We start from the raw sequence: 18,330 nt of genomic DNA on the forward strand, positions 1-18,330 counted from the left end.
ATTCTGTAAGGAAGAAAATATCTTCTAACCTCCAGTTTCACCTCTGATTTATAAATTTTTAAATAACATGTTGGCCTTTCTGCTTACTCCTGGAACCATCTCGTTTTAGCACTTCACCTTGTTTGCCGACCTTTAAAATCCTTGTTGCGCCCCCCCCCCCCCCCCAAAATGCCGCATCTCGAATTTGACCCTGAGATTTAAGACCCTCCTTAAAACCCATCTCTTCGATCAAGCTTTTGGTTATCCCCTCCTAAAATCTCCTCCTTTGGCTATTTTTTATCTGATTACACTTCTGTGAAGTGACTTGGGACGTTTTTCTACATTAAAGGTACGACATAAATGCAAGTTGTTGTTGCAGAAGTATGTCCTCTGTCTGCTTGCAGTCCAAGTTAAATTGCCTTTTTAGACAAACCTAGAGTAGATGGAAAGTGATTAATTGTAAAAGTACTCGACCTCCTTTGTGATGGGGAGCAGGTAGAAGAATCGTACTCAGGGTTCTGTTTCCTGGTCATGTTCCTCAGAGTGGTATCACCTCTGCTAAGGAGTATAGGAATGGCTTATCACTATTATTAAGGAGGGGAAAAAGAAAAGAACATGAGTGGAAAATATGTAAAGGTGCTTTCAAATAGACATGGGCTACATGAAAGGAGGACATATTGCTTTTGAGGGTGTCAGGGTGAAGCTAGGGACTGCATATCATCTCTAGTCACCACTTTCATGGCTTAGAGAGCCATGGTCTTGTAATTAGCAGGCAAATGTTTTCTTGGTCATGGTGGGAATAAATTAAATGTTCAAGTCATTCTGTTAGAATGGCACAATATGGTGTACAAGTCGCAGAGATACTGAAGGTGAACAATAATTGTTCCACAGAGACTCTGAAACATAAGAGACTCCTACATAGCTTCAGTGGCAAAAATCTGCATATTAATTTCAGCAAATTGTCTGGATTTCTGCTATTAATAGTTTATTGCAGAACTAATTGTGTCTCTTATTTGGATTGAGACATAGTTTTAACAAAGTGTTCACAAAAAATTCTCATTTAAAAATAGCATTAACTTCCAATGGGTATTGTAATGTAGCATTTAAAATTATATATTTGGAAAACTATAGAATTTCTCTAGATTTGTGTTAAACACTTGAAACAAATTGGTGGGATTGGCTTTTCACTCATTTTAATCTAATTGCTTTTCAGGTTTTCGTAAAAATGATGAGATGAAGGCAATGGAAGTTCTTCCAATACTGAAGGAGAAGATTGCATTCCTCTCCGGTAAGGCGAACTGTTCCCAATTTTAAAATATAATTTTAAAAGTTCACATCCACATTTATATTTATGCTGTGGTTGCATTTTAATATCAAATCGGCAATGTATTAAGATTGAGAGGGATAACTTTTTAAACAGGAATGTGTGATGCTATACATGCTGTAGATGAATTATTGAATGCTGATAATCTTACTGGCTATGGAATGAGTACCAATGTATGATAAAAGTCCCCATTCTCCGAGTGACCTCTGATTATTTCAATATAATGGTTGCAATGAATCCAGTGTATCTGATCATGAAATGTGAGACTTTGCATTAATTAAAGAACTTTGCCCTTATTTAAATAGCATTGTTCAAAAGTTATAATTAAAATGCTTGAAAATAGACGTTAAACACAGGCCTGTACATGCTAACAAAAAAGGGAATTTTTCGATTTTCTCAGGATGTTGGTGAATGAGCACGTTTTTCCCACTTTTGGCACCTAATATTAGTATGAGACACGACCTGGTCAGACATAGTCCAGGGCAGGGAAAAAAGTGAAGATTCTTCTACTGTACTCCACCGCTATATCAGTACCTCAACCTGAGAAAGACATCCTTTACTGCAATATTGTAAAATGTCTTTTGTTCACAGGGATGAACCACCGGTGTCAAATTATGTGCAGTTTTTGGCCTAGAGACTTGCTTCGACGGGTTGCTATTTTGAGACTGCCATAAACTAGTGTAATTTAGGAGCTTTGCCTCTTTTTAGATACCTCATTCTGAGGTTTTGTTTAAATTCAGTTCCTATTTATTTATTTCTTGCCTTTTTGCCTGGTGGTGCTGACTCTTGCTATGGTAGGGCTCCTCAGATAGTGGCCGCCCTCTCTCACCTCATCCAAGTGACAATTTTTTACCTGAGCGTCAACCAGTGAGTCTTAGCAGGCTGCTTGACCATGAAAGGAATCACAGCTGAAGTGTTCAATCTCTTTACCTGATATCCAATTATCTTCCAGCAGATATCCATCCATGGGAAATGATCAGGAGTGGGAATCCTGGCTGATTTTTGCCCTCTCTAGCCTAAGGGCACTAAGGGCAATTAAAACACTTGAGGTGAGATTAGCTATCTCAATTCAGATCACTAATCGAACCTGGGACCTTCTGGCCTTTGTATCACACCACCATCACCAACAACAACTTGCATTTCTCTAGTGCCTTTAACATAGTAAAATGTCCCAAGGCGCTTCACAGAACGTTATCATGCAAAATTTGACACCAAGCCACATGAGATATTAGGACAGATCACAGAAATCACAGAAACCTCACAGTGCAGATAGAGGCCATTTCGGCCCATCGAGCCTGCACCGACACATATCCCACCCGATCCCTGTAACCCCTACACCAACACATATCCCACCCTATCCCCGTAACCCCACGTATTTAATCCCCCTAACACTAAGGGTCAATTTATCATAGCCAATCAACCTAACCCGCACATCTTTGGACTTGGTCAAAGAGGTAGGTTTTAAGGAACATCTTAAAGGAGGAAAGAGAGGTAGAACTGTGGAAGGTACGAACTAAGTGCACTCTGTGTCTGCAACACCCGAGTTCCAAAACACTACATGTATAGTGATCTGATGTGATAAAACAAGCTCATCCTTCCTGTGACTAATCTCAATATTCTCCACTTTTATTTCATTTTTTCGCTTTTCTTTTATATTCTAGATTTTCCCTACACGTTTTCATACATGTCCGTGTTTTGTGCCATTATTTTCTTTCATTTCTATCCTTCTTTCAGATGAGATGTTAAACCGAGGCCCCGTCTGCCCCCTCAATTGGATGTAAAAGATCCCATGGCACTATTCGAAGAAGAGCAGGGGAGTTCTCCCTGGTGTCCTGGCCAATATTTAGCCCTCAACCAACATCACTGAAACAAATTATCTGGTCATTATCACATTGCTGTTTGTGGGACCACACTGTGCGGAAATTGGCTGCTGCATTTCCTACATTACAACAGTGACTACATTTCAAAATACTTCATTGGTTATAAAGCACTTTGGGACAACTTGAGGTTGTGAAAGGTGCTATATAAATGCAAGTCTTTCTTTCTGTGTTCCTTCTGCTATGCAACTATTACATTATTTTCTTGTACAACATTGAAGGAACAGACCACAGCCTCCAGTGCTGATTTTTGTAATTTCATCATGTCAATAGCTTGTGTTGTGCAGTCCAGTTCCCTTTCACAGTTTTAACTAAAGTTTAGTCTGTTGTGCCAAATAACTCTCAAGATCTAAAAGTTAGTTTAAAATATTGTTCTCTAGCAAACTCTTCATGGAACTGAACTGAAAACTAGGCAAGGGTCAGAGTGCGGGGAACTATCTACTGAAGACAATGTTACCCGGACTTAATTCTGATTTCACCGATTTCTGCAGTCCTTTGCAACAGTATACAACGGTGGAGTTAGAATTTAGCAACAACAACTTGTATTTATATAGTGCCTTTAACGAGGCACTTCACAGGAGTGTTACAAAACAAAATTTGACACCGAACCACATAAGGAGAAATTAGGACAGATGGTCAAAGAGGTAGGTTTTAAGGAGCGTTTTAAAGGAGGAAAGAGAGGTAGAGAGGTTTAGGGAGGGAATTCCAGAGCTTAGGGCCTAGGCAGCTGAAGGTACGGCTGCCAATGGTGGAGTGTTTAAAATCGGGGTTGCGCAAGCGTTCAGAATTGGAGGAGCGCAGATATCTGGGAGGGTTGTAGGGCTGGAGGAGGTTACAAAGATAGGGAGGGACGAGGCCCTGGAGGGATTTGAAGATAAGAATGAGAATTTTAAAATTGCTGTACCGGGAGCCAATGTAGGTCAGCGAGCACAGGAGTGATGGGTGAATGGGACTTGGTACGAGTTAGGATACAGGCAGCAGAGTTTTGGATGAGCTCAAGTTTATGTAAGGTGGAAGATTGGAGGCTCGCCAGGAGAGCATTAGAATACTCAAGGGGCAGCACGGTGGCATAGTGGTTAGCACTGTTGCCTCACAGCGCCAGGGACCCGGGTTCGAATCCGGCCTCGGGTGACTGTCTGTGTGGAGTTTGCACATTCTCCCCGTGTTTGCGTGGGTTTCCTCCGGGTGCTCCGGTTTCCTCCCACAGTCCAAAGATGTGCGGGCTAGGTTGATTGGCTATGATAAAATTGACCCTTAGTGTTAGGGGGATTAAATACGTGGGGTTACGGAGATAGGGTGGGATATGTGTTGGTGTAGGGGTTACGGGGATCGGGTGGGATATGTGTCGGTGCAGGCTCGATGGGCCGAAATGGCCTCTATCTGCACTGTGAGGTTTCTGTGATTCTGTGATATAGAGGTAACAAAGGAATGGATGAGGGTTTCAGCTGTAGATGAGCTGAGGTATGGGTGGAATCAGGCATGTTATGGAGGTGGAAATGGGTAGTCTTGGTGATGGAGCAGATATGTGGTTGAAAGCTCAACTTGTGGTCGTATATGACACCAAGGTTGTGAACGGTCTGGTCCAGCCTCTCTCTTGCCAAGGAGAGGGATGGAGTCGGTGGCTAGGGTGGTTTGTGGTTGGAGGAACTTTCAGCTCACCCAATACTGGATGTCAGACAAGCCATGTGACAAATCAGAGACAGTGGAAGGGTCGAGAGAGGTAGTGGTTGGGTAGAGCTGGTGCTGTCAGCATACATGTGGAACCTGACGTCATATTTTTGCAGGATGTCACTGAGGGACAGCATGTAGATGAGAAATAGGAGGGGGCCAAGGATGGATCCTTGGGGGACTCCAGAGGCAATGGTGCGGCAGCTGGAACAAGCCATTGCAGTAGATTCTCTGGCTATGACTGGATAGATAAGAATAGAACCAGACAAGAGCTGTCCCATCCAGCTGGATGGCGGAGGGGAGACGTTGGAGGAAGATGGTGTGGTCAACTGCGTCAAAGGCCGCAGACAGGTCGAGAAGGATAGTTTCGCACAGTCTTGGTCACATAGGATGTCATTGAGTGAGCCTTTGGCGCAGTGGTAGCATTCCCGCCTCTGGGCCAAAAGGTGCAGGGGTCGAACCCCACTCCAGACAGTCCCAGCGAATGGAGTCGGAGCTCTGGCTTTAAATTCTAGGTTGACATCCAGCGGGATACTCATGTCCGGTGGGTGCGCCCCCCCCCCCCCCCCCCCTCATCGTATGGGTTGTGGGAGCCCATAAAACACTCCCACCGTATAGGACTGACCACCTTATCGGCTGGTATAAAAACGGTTATGGCCATGGAAGGAGCATTCACACGGCCAGTCAGACTGCTAATCAGCCTGCGAATCCTTCCACCACGCCACACTGTGCCCCAAAGGGAACAGCGAGAATACACGAAAAGAAGGAGGATTTCATTTGTAACTTTGATAAGGGCCTGATTGGAGGGATTCAAACATGGAGTTGCGGGAACAATGGGCACAGATTTGGGAGGCGACAACACGTTCAAGGACTTTGGAGAGGAAAGGGAGGTTGGAGATGGGCAGTGTTTTGCAAGAATAGTGTGGTCAAGCATGGATTTTTTTGAGAAGAGGGTTGATGACAGCAGATTTGAACAGGAGGAGACAGTATCTGAGGAGAGGGAGCCGTTAACAATATTAGCTAACATGGGTGCCAGGTAGGGAAGTTGGGTGGTCAGCAGTTTGGTGGGAGCAGGAGCTGGGCCTCGTGGACAAGTTGAGCTCTGAGAGGGCTTGAGGGGAGATAGGAGAGAAACTAGAGAGAGTGCGAGTTCAGGGCAGGAGGGAACCTTCGGGGAAGTTTGGCTTGGTGGGCTAGGGGAAGGGGAGGGAAGCAGTAGAGGCAGCTGAATGGATAGTCTAAATCTTAGTGACAAAGAAGTCAGTGAGCTCCTTGTACTTATTGTTGGAGGGGGCAGGGGAGAGGGGTTTAAGAAGACCGTTTGTAGTGGAGAAGAGAAATCAGGGGTTATCCTTTCATTCCAGGATGATCCTGGAATAGTGAGCAGTTTTATTCGAGGAGAGCAGGACCCGATTAATGCTTAGTAACAACAGAAAATGTTGGAAAAACTCAGCAGGCCAGGCAACATCCATGGAGAGAGAAATAGAGTCAACGTTTCAGGTCGAAACCCTTCGTCAGGACTGAAAAAGCACAGGGAATGAAACAGTTTGGGGGCTGGGAAATGGGGATGAGAGAACAAAAGAGAAGTGAAGAGACATTAAGAGGTATTCAAAACGAGACAAGATGGTGATAGGACTGGTGGAGAGACAAAAGACGGCTCTAGATTAGGTGTGAATTGCGCTGGCAGAATGAGAGACAGCTGCCATGTGGGAGAGAAAAAAAGGGGGAAGGTCACAAAACAAAGGTGTGGATAAAAAATATATGTAAAAATGTAATAGGGGCCGAGGTTATGATCTGAAATTGTTGAACTCGATATTGAGTCTGGAAGGCTGTAAAGTGCCTAATCGGAAGATGAGGTGCTGTTCCTCGAGCTTACGCTGGGTTTCCGTGGAACAATGCAAGAGGCCGCAGACGGTGAGGTCTGAGTGGGAATGGGGCAGTGAATTAAAATGACAGGCGACCGGAAGCTCGGGGTCACCCTTACGGACTGAACGGAGGTGTTCTGCAAAGCGGTCACCCAATCTGCGTTTGGTCTCCCCGATTAATGCTTTGTGTCCAGCCAGATTTGGCGATGAATGGCTAAACCAGTTGTCTGACATAAATGTTCAAGGGCCATATCAGGGAGAACGACCAGAGGGAGAGAGAGTAATGGTTTTAATGGGGACAAGGGCATCACGCCATATAGTGCATTTATCCGCTAAGGCATCCAGATATGCTGGGAAGGGTGTTCTAACCTACTGTGCCTTTTACTCCCCTCCTGTGCCTCGGACTTCACTTCTATACCAGTTTTTTTTCAATTTTAACTAAAAAAAATAGAGTCCTTGATTGATAACGATTCAGTAGAAGGATGATTTTGGTTCCAGAATTAAACATTTTATTACTTATTCATGAATAGATTTTCTACTTTGCAATGAGTAGTTCAGTTCAGAATTATAATGTCACAGCCGTAGCTTGGTTCAGCTTAACAAGGCATAACAGTAACATCCCGTTTCGAAAATCACACTACATGCTTTGCAAATTTAATCCTTTTTGGTTTATTTACATAACAGATAGTAAATGTTCACTTCCTCTTTGTCTATATTTTAGATGATGCTAATATAAAAATGTACAACCTCTTTGATAAGGTAGAAGTTTAATTATGAGATCCAGAACACTTCCATCTTTTGCATTATGCTGGTCCCAGCCTCTGGAACACATCTTCAATAAGGCATTTAAAATCTTTTTCTAGCTTTTCAGGCTTCTTTTCCTAATGTCTTGCTTAACACCGTGAACCTCCTTATATTGTTCATTATTAATATTATATTTTTGCTTCTCTAAGCTTATACAGGTAGAACGTCCCAAATCCGGCAACCTCGGGACCGAGGCCGAGCTGGTTTTTCCAAGCTTCGGAATGTGTTTCTGATGTCTGGAAACGCCCGAGCCCAGGTTGCGATATTTTCGGACTTCGGACATCAGAAACACGTGCCGAGTCCGGAAATGCCTGGGCCCAGGTTCCGGTTTTTGGTAAGCCTCCCTCAGGGTGTCCGGATTCTGCAACATTTTACGGATTCTGGATTTAAGTAGTACTTAAATAACACTTAGCTCAGGGGTTCACAACATTTTTGCTTCTGAGGCCCCCCTCCCGTGTTATAAAAATTCCACGGACCCAGAGTAACACAACACAAGTTTATTTCTTGTGTAAAAATTAATTATTAATATCTCTAAAACTTTATGTAAAGAAGAATTTATTAAGTGCTAGATTTACATAAGCAAAATACTGTGGATGCTGGAAATCTGAAATAAAAATCAAAAATGCTGGAAATACTCAGCCGGTCAACCAGCATTTGTGGAGAGAGAAACAGAGTTAACGTTCTGATGAAAGGTCATCAACCTGAAACGTTAACTCTGTTTCTCTCTCCACCTGCTGAGTATTTCTAACATTTTCTGTTTTTATCTTAAATTTACATTATGTGCTCATTTGCTGCCCAAGGGCTGCTCCACCCCATCAACCATTTGCTTAACAGGAAATGAACCAGGAGCAATGAGCGCAGCGCTCACTACAGGCTCATTTTGTGCACACTCAGTCGGACTGGACTAAAATTCCAGGTCCACGTCTTCCGTTTCGGAAACAGAACGTCCCTCTTATTTCGATACCAAACCCCAACACGGCGGTGAAAGCCAGCAACTTGAATTAATTGCACCAGTAGAAGGTGGCTGGCACATGAGAGAAATGGAGAAATAAACAGGACCCTGAGCAACTTTACCCACCCAACCTCATTGCCATAAATCCTTTATTGACAAAGGCAGTCCTCCTCTTTCCTCCTCCCTAACCCTTTCACAAATAGCCGGCGGTATCTCAAAGGACATGAGTGCCCAGACTAGGCCTATCCGTCCATCAGAGAAGCAGATAGCCATGAATATAAAGCTCCGAGTCTGAGGTACGAGGAAAATTCTGATAACGCCTTCCGCTATTTTATTAACTCAGACGAAAGACATTGAAAGAGTGAGTCTCACCTGACCCCGATTATTACGGCCTTGTCGCAGGCACAGAGACGGGAAAGTCTCTTTTTTATTTGTTCATGAGATGTGGGCATTTATTGCTCATCCCTAATTGCCCTGAAGAAGGTGGGGGTGAGCCGCCGCCTTGAACCGCAGAGGGCAGTTAAGAGTCAACCACATTGCTGTGGGTCTGGAGTCGCATATAGGCCAGACCAGGTAAGGATGGCAGATTTCTTTCCCTAAAGGACATTGGTGAACCTGATGGGTTTTTACGACAATCCGGTAGTTTCATGGTCACCATTACTGATGCTAGCTTTTTATTCCAGATTTTATTTAATTAATTGAATTTAAATTCCCCAGCTGCCATGGTGGGATTTGAACTCATGTCTCTAGATCATTAATCCAGGCCTCTGGATTATTAGCCCAGTAACATAAGCACTCTGCTACTTCCCCCCCACCTCCAAGGCCACGTGGCATGCGCACTCTCTCCATTGATGGCGCCACTTCCCCGTCTCAAACACCAGTTTAATCAGGAAAAAAATGGCCTCTTTTCAAACACGCGAGCAGCTTCCAACCGACACAAGGCGGCACCACACAAGGGGAAAGAAAAGGGTTAAAAGGAAGGCGTGTGCTACCTTGGCCCATGTGATGCCGGACTAACTCGCGGATTTCCCCACTCTGAAATTCGGTTTTAATACTCCGAAAGAGAATTTATAACTCCCACTATTTTATTTAGTGGTTAAAAGCGATGAGTGGTTCATGAACGTGGAAGCGAATATTGCTGGATCAAAAAAAAACTTTGAGATAAATGCTGCTGTAAAAGTCAGTGACGTGCAAAAGGACTTGTCTAACCATACAAATGGTGTCCAACAGTAGGAACCTGAATTGACTGTGCATGCACAGGTTTTGTATTGCTGAGACTATTCCACTCGTCTCAATATAGAGAGGAGACTACAGATGTTTATGCCATAAACATCAGTAGTCCCCTTTGTATATTGATGGGACAAACCAACTGGCGGACCCCCTGAAATCTGAAAACCTCTAGGGGTCCGCAGAGCCCCAGTTTAGATTGCACTGTTCACATCCTACTGAGAACTGTCACAACAGTTGGATACTCTGAACTATACTTGAACAAACTCGTCCTGACTTCTGAAATTAAAGGAATTTTCATGAAAAATATGCATGGCTAACTTTGTTTCTGCAAGGTTATTCAATTAAGTATTAAATGAAGCACATAGTACTTTATTAATAAAATTGATTCTAAAACTTGGGAACCCTTCAGGTTAATGATAAACATATACTGTAATTTACTAACACAGTGATGTAATGCTAGCACCTGGTGAGACCTATTGCAGTAGTGATATCCAATGCCACTTGGAGGAATTATAATTAGACTTTGGTTACCACACACATTCATCTGCAGGCATTTAGCCACAAAGCGAGGCTGACAGTTCTTCCTTACTGGTAGTCTGTCAAGATTTTTGACCTGGACAAAATTCCAGAGACTCATCTAAAGATGACCCCAGGCAACTGCAGAATTTAGAATGGTCTTGGTTTAGAGCGTAACAGTCCTGTTGTTAAGGACACACTGGTAATGTGCTGCTTCCATTTATTAATGTTGTAAAAGTGTGGCAGAAGGTCCAAAGGCTACATGAGGAAAAACATTTTTACGCAGCGCGTGGTTAGGATCTGAAATTCACTGCCTGAAAGGGTGGTGCAAGCAGATTCAATCGTGGCTTTCAAAAGGGAATTAGATAAGTACCTGAAAGAAAAATAATTGCAGGGCTACGAGGAAAGGGCGGGGGAGTGGGACTAGCTGAAGTGCTCTTGCAGAGAGCCGGCACGGGCCCGATGGGTCAAATGGCTGCCTCATGTGCTGTAACCATTCTATGATTCTATGAAATTATGTCCTTCAGGAGGAATCATGGCAAGTTCTTGAAGACTCATTAAAGGAAAAGGTTCTATACCTTAAACTTACTTGGTCACTCATGTGACAACTCAATCTAACTTAAAATGTTTGTTATAGGATCTTTTAACAAGAACTTACAGTATTAGTGTAGGAATGATGATTTATGATCCTGGACTGAACGCACTCAGTGGACTGAACAACTGGGAAATATTTTTTGCTTGGAGTTCCATATAATGACAAATGGTTTAATATTCGAATTCTACACATGGATCAGGTATGTGATGCAGGCTGTTGCAATTCAGGCTACTTCCTAACGCACTTCATTTCTGTTCACCACAAATCTTAGTGTTTTGAATGAACTAAAGCTTACACTGGGTGGAGGATGGGAGGCCGGTCAGGACAGCATTGGAATAGTGGAGTCTGGAGGGAGCAGCACCAGATGGGCTAAAGTAGGGGCGTCGGCAGGCGCTATTAGAGAGGTGGATGTAGGCAGCCATTGTGATGGTGAGGATATGGGGTCAGAAGCTCAGCTCAGGATCAAATAGGATGCCAAGGTTTCAAACAATCTGGTTCATCTGAGACAGTGGCTGGGGAAGGAGATAGAGTTGGTGGTGAGAGCATGGAGTTTGTGATGAAGGCCAAAGACAGCGTTTCAGTTTTCTTGGTGGCTTATCCAAGATAAAGTCTGATAGCACAGAGGCAATAGATGATTTGAGAGAGGTGATGGAGAATTGAACTGGGTGTCATCAACGTATATTGATCAGTTAGTTCAGTTCTAAGCAACCATACGAAAGGAAACTGCAAATTAGTTTTCTGTTCTGAAAATTATCTATAATTTGGTTAGTTGTAGTTCAAAGGGCAATACAAAATTTACACAGCCAGGTTCAAATTTCTAATGAAAATTAAAATTGCAGTGTCTTCAGATGGGAGCCCTGAACATTCATAGACAGAAAGGCAGTAAACCCTTTTCACCCAACAGTTTACAGAAACCAATTAAATTTGCCCATTTTGACCTAGCTAAAATTTAATCTAAAATAAAAAAGATAAAATATAGAATTGGTTTTGAATAAAACTAGACAGATTCTGGATCTATCACACACATTTCTTTGAGACTGCTTTGCATATAATATACTTTAAATGAAATGTGCCAGCACCTAGCGATCACTTTTCTGCCAATTGGATACATGACTATTGATTGCAGGGCACTGGCCATCATCATTTAGCTATTCTGAGCGTATTATTTCCTGCAAGGTGCATTTAATGGTGTCTCATGCTGCAGAAATGATCTTCACACAGTACACCATACAGATTTTTCTTCTGACAAACAGAAAACTACAAATATGGGGAACCACACTACTGGTAAGTTTTGCCAGGCTAAGATTGAGGCCCTATCCTGGAGGATTCAGTTAAAGGAAAACGAAAACTCACTGCAGTAGTTGCCATATGATGAGACTGACTTTATTTGGGTACTTGACACACATGTGGTGAGGGACTTTCACTTGAGGCAGAGTGGTACTGTCAAATGTTGGATTGTCCCAATTTAAGTCTGATGTGGTTGAGCTGTGCTGCACTGCTGTGTGGAGACACTTCTGTGACAACGAAAAGTGGGTAAGGATCATTAGTCCAGCCTTGCATGCTCCCTAGTCCAATGGCCATCTCAGACTGACACAGGTGTTGGAGCTATAAATATTATAGTGACGACAATCAGTATTTACTATTTTCTTTTGCTCTATTTGGGGTTGCTGCACTTTTTAACACTTAATCCCTTGTAAAAGAGCCAATTTCCTTCCAAATATATTGGTAAGGAAACTCACTACAGGATTTTTTTCAGAGAAACCTGAAGAATTGCATTTGTTATAACTTGCTTGTCTTTATCTGTCCTTGGATTTTTTTTTCTCCAGGTGGACGAGATAAGCGTGGAGGTCCTGTCTTGACATTTCCAGCACGTAGCAACCATGACAGAATAAGACAAGAAGATCTTAGGCGGCTTATCTCCTATTTAGCTAATATTCCCAGGTACGACACATGCACTGCATTTATTCTGAAAAACGTACCTGTGTTAGGAATTTTATACCAGTACAATTATCTGTCTTATATGAGATCACTTTGTCCCTCCAGAACTCTAATTCACTATTTTCAAACTGTGAGCCATTAATGAAAGGATCAATATTCTACCAAACATATATATCATAGAATTTTACTTAGATGCTAGTGAAAGACATTAAAGGGATGGTAAGTAAATAGATAGCATTGAAAGTAGTGCCTTGTGACTGGTGATATAGGATTACAAGTATCTATGACATATGTTCCAGGATATTAACCACGTGACTTGAAGATGGTGATTTTTTTTTGCTCTTAATCTGCTATTGGCTTTTTTTTGCATTTAGAAAGGCTTTCTGCATGTACAAATGCTAAATTTGATGAATAACAGTGTACTGCACACTTAAGTAATAATTCCCATAGTTTAAAATAAGACCTGATTGTATTTTAAATGCATTTTATATTATTTTCCTAGTGCTTTTGTTCCACAAGGTATGATGCTGAATATTTATAAGTTATGTTAGGACTGGAGTGAGGGATGGAAGAACATAAGAACATGAGATAAAAACAGAAAATGCTGGAAATACTCAGCAGGTCACCAAAAAGTGATACAGCATTTCTAAATCACATGATAAATTAAAAATTGCTCTAGTTTCTATAACCGTCAAAATGTGCTGAAATTAATCTATATTTATTATCCTCTATCAATATATATCTGTTCATTTTCATTCCAGTGGAGAGAGAAACAGAATTAATGTTTCAGGGCGATGACATGAAGGAGATGGGAACATGGGAAATAGGAGCAGGAGTAGGCCATACAGCCCTTCGAGCCCTCAGTAAGATCATGGCTGATCTTCGACCTCCACTCCACTTTCCCGTCCGATCCCCATATCCCTCGATTTCCTTGGAGTCCAAAAATCTATCAATCTCAGCCTTGAATATACTCAATGACTCAGCATCCACAGCCCTCTGGGGTAGAGAATTCCAAAGATTCACAACCCGCTCAGTGAAGAAATTCTCCTCATCTCAGTCTTAACTGGCTGACCCCTTATCCTGAGACTATGCCCTCTAGTTCGAGACTCTCCAGCCAAGGGAAACAGCCTCAGCATCTACCTTGTCAAGCCCTCTCAGAATCTTGCATGTTTCAATGAGATCACCTCTCATTTTTCTAAACTCCAGAGAGTGTAGGCCCACTTTACATTCTACTTAGAAGGAAGAAGCAGAGCTTCAGTGTCATCATGCTCCACTTCTGATAGCCCAGATTTGGCGCATTTACTTCCTCTCTCCATATCTTTGATTATGGATTCTCCAGCGTTGATTCAAAATTGCAGTCGGAGCTCACACTAGAAATAAACTATAACCTCTGCTATTTTGCTTCTGGTTTGATTAATGCAGCTTATCTGATCAAAGGATTTTCTTGGAATGAAAATGAACAGATATATATTGATGGAGGATAATAAATTAGATTAATTTCAGCACTTTTTGACGGTTATAGAAACTAGAGCAATTTTTAATTTATCATGTGATTTAGAAATGCTGTACCACTTTTTGGTGACCTAATTTGGATTCATTTTTAAAGTCAATCAAAAGTGAGGGCACAATATCTAGTGTTCTTAATTGTAATGAGAAAGTGGAATTAATGTAATTAATCCTTGCCATTTCTAGTAACCAATCTGAAAGGGAGTCTTGCTGAAAATTGGTGAATTCATTAAGGAGTTTTATTTAATCTGCCGGACTTAAATATATAAAGCTGCTAATGACTTTTCAAGGAGACTGAGTAGCATTCAGGAAAGGATTTCTAAACCTTGAAAGAGAGATGTTAACCTGTGAAAGCGGTTCAAATTTAAAGTTTCTTATTACAGAGAACTAATTTCCTTAACCATAATAGTTAGTATATGGTTCATGTCATTGTATTATTACTCTTGCCATCATCATAGTAATATATGGAAATGTAAAATATTTCCAACCGATCATTAAAAACTTGTACATCAAGTCAAAAATAAACCTAACATGGCTCGTTAACACTCTAGAGACTTGAGCACAAAAATCTAGGCTGACACTCCAGTGCAGTGACTGAGGGAGCGCTGCACTGTCGGAGGTGTCGTCTTTCGGATAAGATGTAAAACCAAGGCCCTGTCTACTCTTTCAGGTGGACGTAGAAGATCCCATGGCACTATTTCGAATGGATCAGGTATCCTGGCCAATATTTAGCCCTCAATCAACATCTAAAACAGATTATCTGGTTATTATCATATTGCTGTTTGTGGAAGCTTGCTATGCGCAAATTGGCTGCCGCATTTCCTACATTGCAACAGTGACTACACTTCAAAAGTACTTCATTGGCTGTAAAGCGCTTTGGGATGTCCGGTGGTCGTGAAAGGTGCTATATAAATGCAAGTCTTTTATTTTTGTTTAAACTGGTGACAGTGGCCTGCATGATGGAGTACCAAAATTCTGAATTTGGTATGCTAATCCAAATGTGTGTTTCCACATACTTAAATATGCAGAGATAGTGAAGTTTTCCAATTGCAACAACAATAGAAACAACTTGCATTTATATAGTGCCTTTAACGTAGAAAAAAATGCCCCAAGGCACTTCACAAAGGCACAAGGAATAAAATGGATGCAATCATAGAAGGGGATATTAGGAATGGTCACAGAGGTTAGTTTTAAGGAGCGTCTTGCAGGAGGAAATCGGGGAGAGTGGAGAGGTTTGGGAAGGGAATTCTAGATTGTGGGTGGGGCCGAGCAGGCTGAAGGCACAGCTGCCAAGATGGGGTGCAGGGATGGTGAATGCGTAACATAACATAAGAAATAGGAGCAGGAGTAGGCCATTCAGCCCCTCGAGCCTGCTCCGCCATTCAATAAGATCATGGCTGATCTTCTACCTTAACTCCACTTTCGCGCTCTATCCCCATATCCCTTGAATTCCCTTCATATCCAAAAATCTATCGATCTCTGTCTTGAATATACACAATATACTGAGCCTCCATAGCACTCTAGGGTAGAGAATTCCAAAGATTCACCACCCTCTGAGTGAAGACATTTCTCCTCATCTCAGTCCTAAATGGCCGACCCCTAATTTTGAGACTGTGACCCCTGGGTCTAGACTCCCCAGCCAGGGGAAACATCCTCCCTGCATCCACCTTATCTGCCAAGCTCTGTAATAATTTTGTATGTTTCAATCAGATTACCTCTCGCCTACACTCTAGGGAATATAAGCCTAGTCTACTCAATCTCTCCTCATAGGATAATCCCCCCATCCCAGGAATCAATCTGGTGAAACTTTGTTGCACTCCCTCTAAGGCAAGTATATCCTTCCTTGGGTAAGGAGACCAAAACTGTACACAATACTCCAGGTGTAGCCTCACCAGGGCCCTATATAATTGCAGTAAGACGTCTTTACTTTTATACTCAACATACCATTTGCTTTCCTAATTGCTTGCTTTACCTGCATATTAACTTGCAGTGATTCGTGTACAAGGACACCCAAGTCCCTCTGAACACCAACATTTCCCCATCTCTCGCTCATTAGGTCAGGCAGCATCTGTGGAGAGAGAAACAGAGTTAATGTTTAAGGTCAATGACCTTTCGTCAGAACTCCCATCTATGACTTCTAGTACTGCCTTCATCATCTAAGTCAAATAACTTACATCAATGTTTTACAAATCCAATGAAAACAAATTCAGCTCTGTGAGTTTCTCCCCCTAACTGTGAGCTCTAAGTCCCAGAATCTTCCTTTTACGAACAGTCCCCAACAAGTCTATTTCCTTTTGACTATTCCAAGTGTGGCCTCATCTGAGATTCATACAAGGTTAGAATCTTTTTTTTAGAAAATAGAAAATAATGACTTTGTATCTCTTTTGCTGCTATGTGCAGATAACTTTTCTCTTGTCCTGTTACTTATGATCAGCATTTTGGATAGCCTCAACTGACTTTTGTAAACTCAATCCTCACTGCATTTTGTTTCCTTGCATCTTCTCAAATATTTCAGTTTAGTTCCTTTTATTATTTTTGACCTTTTTGTGTAGTCATTATGATCTAGGGCTCAAATAAAAATGTTTTCAGTGTAGAACTGATGAAAAGTCACATTCAAAACACCAGCGTGTATCTAATTTCAGATGCCGATTGACCTGCTGTGCATTTAGACCACGTTCTGTTTTTATTTCAGATTTCCAGCATTTGTGCTTTCCTTTTTATTTCCTGGTTGAGGTCTTGATAAGATTTTTTTCATAAGGCTTTATTTTCCTTCCATGACATTTAAAATTCTGTTTTTCTTCTTCTTTATTTTCTCGTTCTGTTTTGCTCCCCCTACCTCTAGAACCTCTTTGTCTCTCCTGAGTGCTCTGGTCCACTGACTCCTGTGCATCCTCTCTCTCCCCATTCCACCTTTGGTGGTAGAACTTTGGCCGTACACTTTGGAACAAACTCCCTAACCGCCACCCCACCGTTAAAAGCTTGCAAACCACATCTTTTTGACCAAGCTTTTGGTCATCTATCCTAACTCACCCACAGAAGCTTAGTACCTGCTCCTTTTGTCCTCTCTCAAGCATCTTAGGGCAGTTTTCTATGATAAAGGCACTATATAAATGCAAATTTCTGTTTCTATTAATGCTCTCCAGAACTGTTCTCATAGTTGTACAAATTTACTTTTGTAAATTTGTACATCTTTGGATTGTTCTGTGTCTGTAATGTAAACCACATGCTATATAATTAAGCTTTTAAACTGAAGGATTTGTGATATTCTATTTTATTCAACGAGAATTGGTTTGTTGGTTGCTTCAAAAAGGATGAACTGAATAATTAATGGTGTTCTTTGTGTGTGCTTTTACATTGAAGTTGTGCAGTGAATAAACTTGGAGTACATTGTGTAATATAGCAGAAATCAAATTTGACATGTTACTGTAAAATATAGTTTAAAACATAATTTTGAGATGTGATTTATCATTTGTGCAGATCAGTTGGCTTTGTTTTGTTTTATTTTGCTTCAGTATACTGTAAACCTTTGGGCTGCAGCTGTTTACATTGGCTGAGCACAAATGAAGTCTGTTTACAGCAGAAATTAAATTGTTTGCAACAAAGACTGAGACTGCAAACTTGAAATCTGAAAAGAGCTTTTTATTATCTGTTTATAAAATTTCTAACTTGTGCATTTTCTGGGTGATTTCAAAATATGACCGCTGAGGATTTACTCTAGATTTTCTTCACAATGTAGGTTGCAGGCAGGTGACTCTCCAGTAATCCCTAAAAATGGAATGGGTATTGGGGTATGGTGGACACATTGCATATTCACTTCTTTAGAATCAGAGAAATTTATGGCACAGAAGGAGCCCATTCAGCCCATCGTGTCTGCGCCGGTCGAAAAAGAGCTATCCAGCCTAATCCCACTTCCCAGCTCTTGGTCTGTAGCCTTGCAGGTTACGACACTTCAAGTGAATATCCAAGTACTTTTTAAATATGATGAGGGTTTCTGCCTCTACCACCATTTCCAGACTGCCACCGCCTTCTGGGTGAAAGAATTTCTCCTCAACTTCCCTCTCATCCTTCTACCAATT

General features: G+C 41.7%; 1 protein-coding gene across 3 annotated transcripts in view; it reads left to right on the forward strand.

Annotated features, from left to right (window-relative positions):
* LOC147117613 (triple functional domain protein) overlaps positions 1-18,330 on the forward strand; it is an 862,300-nt gene that overhangs the window by 220,255 nt on the left and 623,715 nt on the right. For all 3 annotated transcript variants that reach the window (XM_085988742.1, XM_085988743.1, XM_085988739.1), the window contains exons 2-3: positions 1,193-1,267; positions 12,637-12,751. In XM_085988742.1, coding sequence (XP_085844868.1) covers positions 1,193-1,267; positions 12,637-12,751 — 190 coding nt within the window. The remainder of the gene's footprint in view (positions 1-1,192; positions 1,268-12,636; positions 12,752-18,330) is intronic.

This window comes from Somniosus microcephalus, chromosome 5 (genome assembly GCF_052327205.1).
Source record: "Somniosus microcephalus isolate GS21.2 chromosome 5, FLI_Smic_1.0, whole genome shotgun sequence".
NCBI classification, from domain to species: Eukaryota; Metazoa; Chordata; class Chondrichthyes; order Squaliformes; family Somniosidae; genus Somniosus; species Somniosus microcephalus.